At 48.5% G+C, this 2160-nt stretch overlaps 1 protein-coding gene across 1 annotated transcript; it reads right to left on the bottom strand.

Annotated features, from left to right (window-relative positions):
• Window positions 1-527: 527 nt before the first annotated feature.
• prmt6 (protein arginine methyltransferase 6) lies at window positions 528-1931 on the bottom strand. The gene has a single exon (XM_084474968.1). The coding sequence runs from the start codon at window positions 1927-1929 to the stop codon at window positions 877-879; it is 1053 nt and encodes a 350-aa protein (XP_084331094.1). The 5' UTR covers window positions 1930-1931; the 3' UTR covers window positions 528-876.
• Between the last annotated feature and the right edge of the window lie 229 nt (window positions 1932-2160).

The following is a 2160-nucleotide window of genomic DNA, read 5'->3' as shown; positions in this document are numbered from 1 at the left end:
ACCCTTTTAAAACGTTAAAATTATACAACATGATAACAGCAATGTATAATCTATACATTGCAATGACAGCAATGTATAGTACTAACACAATAGAGCTGTGATACAAGATGCAAGACCAGACTGCTCGGTCTGGCCTTGTCTGGATGCCATACAGCAGTTCAACTTGTCCAGTGACAGTTAGAAAATCTAGGATTGCAGCCCCTGAAAGGCTGAGGAGCGTACATGGATACATATCTTAATGATGAAAAGACCCCTGTGTGCAAAAACACAGTTGGCTATTTAACCAGCGTGTGGTCTACCTCAACAGACAGCCCTAACTTTACATTTTTGTTTGGTGATGTGATGTTTTGCTGCCTAGAGAGGCACACATACAAATATTATTACCTTGACTGTTGTTGGACCTTAAGCAATATTTAATATCATATTAAGATATTTTAAATAAAAAGCTCTATAAAAAAAAAAACCACAACTTAAAGCAAGGGTTGTAATTATACATTGGAATGGAATTACAGGGCATAGTGGAAAAGAAAAAATAGATTAGGGTTAATACAATTTATTAGTCATTGTGTTGAGTGTGAAGTCAAACAATTATCATTCAACTTTCATTTTACATAAGATTCTCTTACACAATTCGTTTAGCCCTCTCATTTCTCGTTTTTAGGCAGGTCAACGCTGTCATCTCAGCTTTGACAGCTATTAGTTGTTATTGCATTCATCTTGCACTTCATGTCTTTGCAAGTTGCCCGTTAGTCTTTGCACGCGTCATAAAGTTTCCTAAACAGCACTTAAAAATACAGTGACCGGATGGTTGTAAAACTGGCCCAATAATGAACACATGTTGCGTGGTTGGGACACGTAAGCCACTCAGCACTAGGCCTACTGCTGGGCCTCTGAGTAGCCGTCGGGGATGGAGAATGTTTTGGACTGCTTTTTATGCTCTCCGATTGCACACTCCACATGGATGCATATATGGCGAGCACTCTCCTCAGAGGGGTACATGTGGATCTCCCCTACGACCTTCGTGTCCTGCATCACGTCCCTGGGCGAGTCCAGGTACAGCACGGCCTGTTTCCAGTGCGTCTCGGGTTTGAACGGGGACGTGGAGAGCACCAGCGGCTTCTCGTCACCGGGGAAGCTGACCGTGAACCAGACGCACAGCGCGTTGACCGCCGCGGAGCCGAAACACTCGCAGGAGAACGCCCCCCGGACCGAGGCCACCTGCTCCGGGGTCACGGTGTGCAGGTCCAGCTCGGCCAGTCTGGACGGGTGAGACAGCACGTCCTCCACAGTCACCAGGTTGATGGTGATGTCATTGTTCATGATGCATTTCTTGGCGAACTCGGACATGGGAGACATATCGATGCCGTACTGGTCCTTGACGGTGCACCAGAAGTTCAACCGGTCCTCCACCACTAGATCATTGATCGGGGAGATGTACAGCTCGGCTTTGCACGGCAGCATGAGGCCTCCCGGTTTGAGCCATTTGTCCCGCGCGTAAAGCACAGAGTTGAGCATGGATTCATGCAGGAGCGCGTACCCCATCCACTCGCTCACGATCACGTCCACGCCCTCCACGGGTAGATCGATGGTCTCCACGGTGCCTCGGATCACCTCGATCCTGTCATCCATCTGATTCTGTTTCACGATCTTCACCGCTTGCTCAGCGATCGAACATGCCTCCACGGCGTATACTTTCTTGGCCCCGGCCTGCACACAAAACATGCTCAGCACACCGGTGCCCGCGCCCACGTCCAGCACCACCCGGCCCCGGATCGAGTCACTGCTCCGCAGGATGGCCGTCCGGTACGTATTGGTCCGCACGTGGTCCGCGATCATCTCCTCGTGGATGGTCACGTCAGAGTAGCTGTCGAAGTACAGGTTCTCCTGAACATTTTTATCCAGTTTCCTCTTCTTGAGGAGATGAGACATGTTTGGTACTAAGGAGTCACGTTGGGTGTTTTTTCAGCCGTGCTTCCGCATTCTGAAGTCTGGTACTTGTAGTGTTGTGGTGCCGTTGTTCCTTCTGGATGCCCAGCGTTCACTCGAATAATAAACTACAATTCCCTTTAAGACTTGGTCAGCGGTGGTGATGATTTATGACCTGCATGCAGTCTGGGATAAAGAACCGTGAGAGTAGCTATAAGCAGTTTTTGCAATACA

This window comes from Micromesistius poutassou, assembly GCF_964030765.1.
Source record: "Micromesistius poutassou genome assembly, chromosome: 11".
In the NCBI taxonomy this organism is placed as follows: domain Eukaryota; kingdom Metazoa; phylum Chordata; class Actinopteri; order Gadiformes; family Gadidae; genus Micromesistius; species Micromesistius poutassou.
The sequence above is the reverse complement of the archived record's forward strand: the minus strand, read 5'-3'. Positions and strand labels throughout refer to the sequence as shown.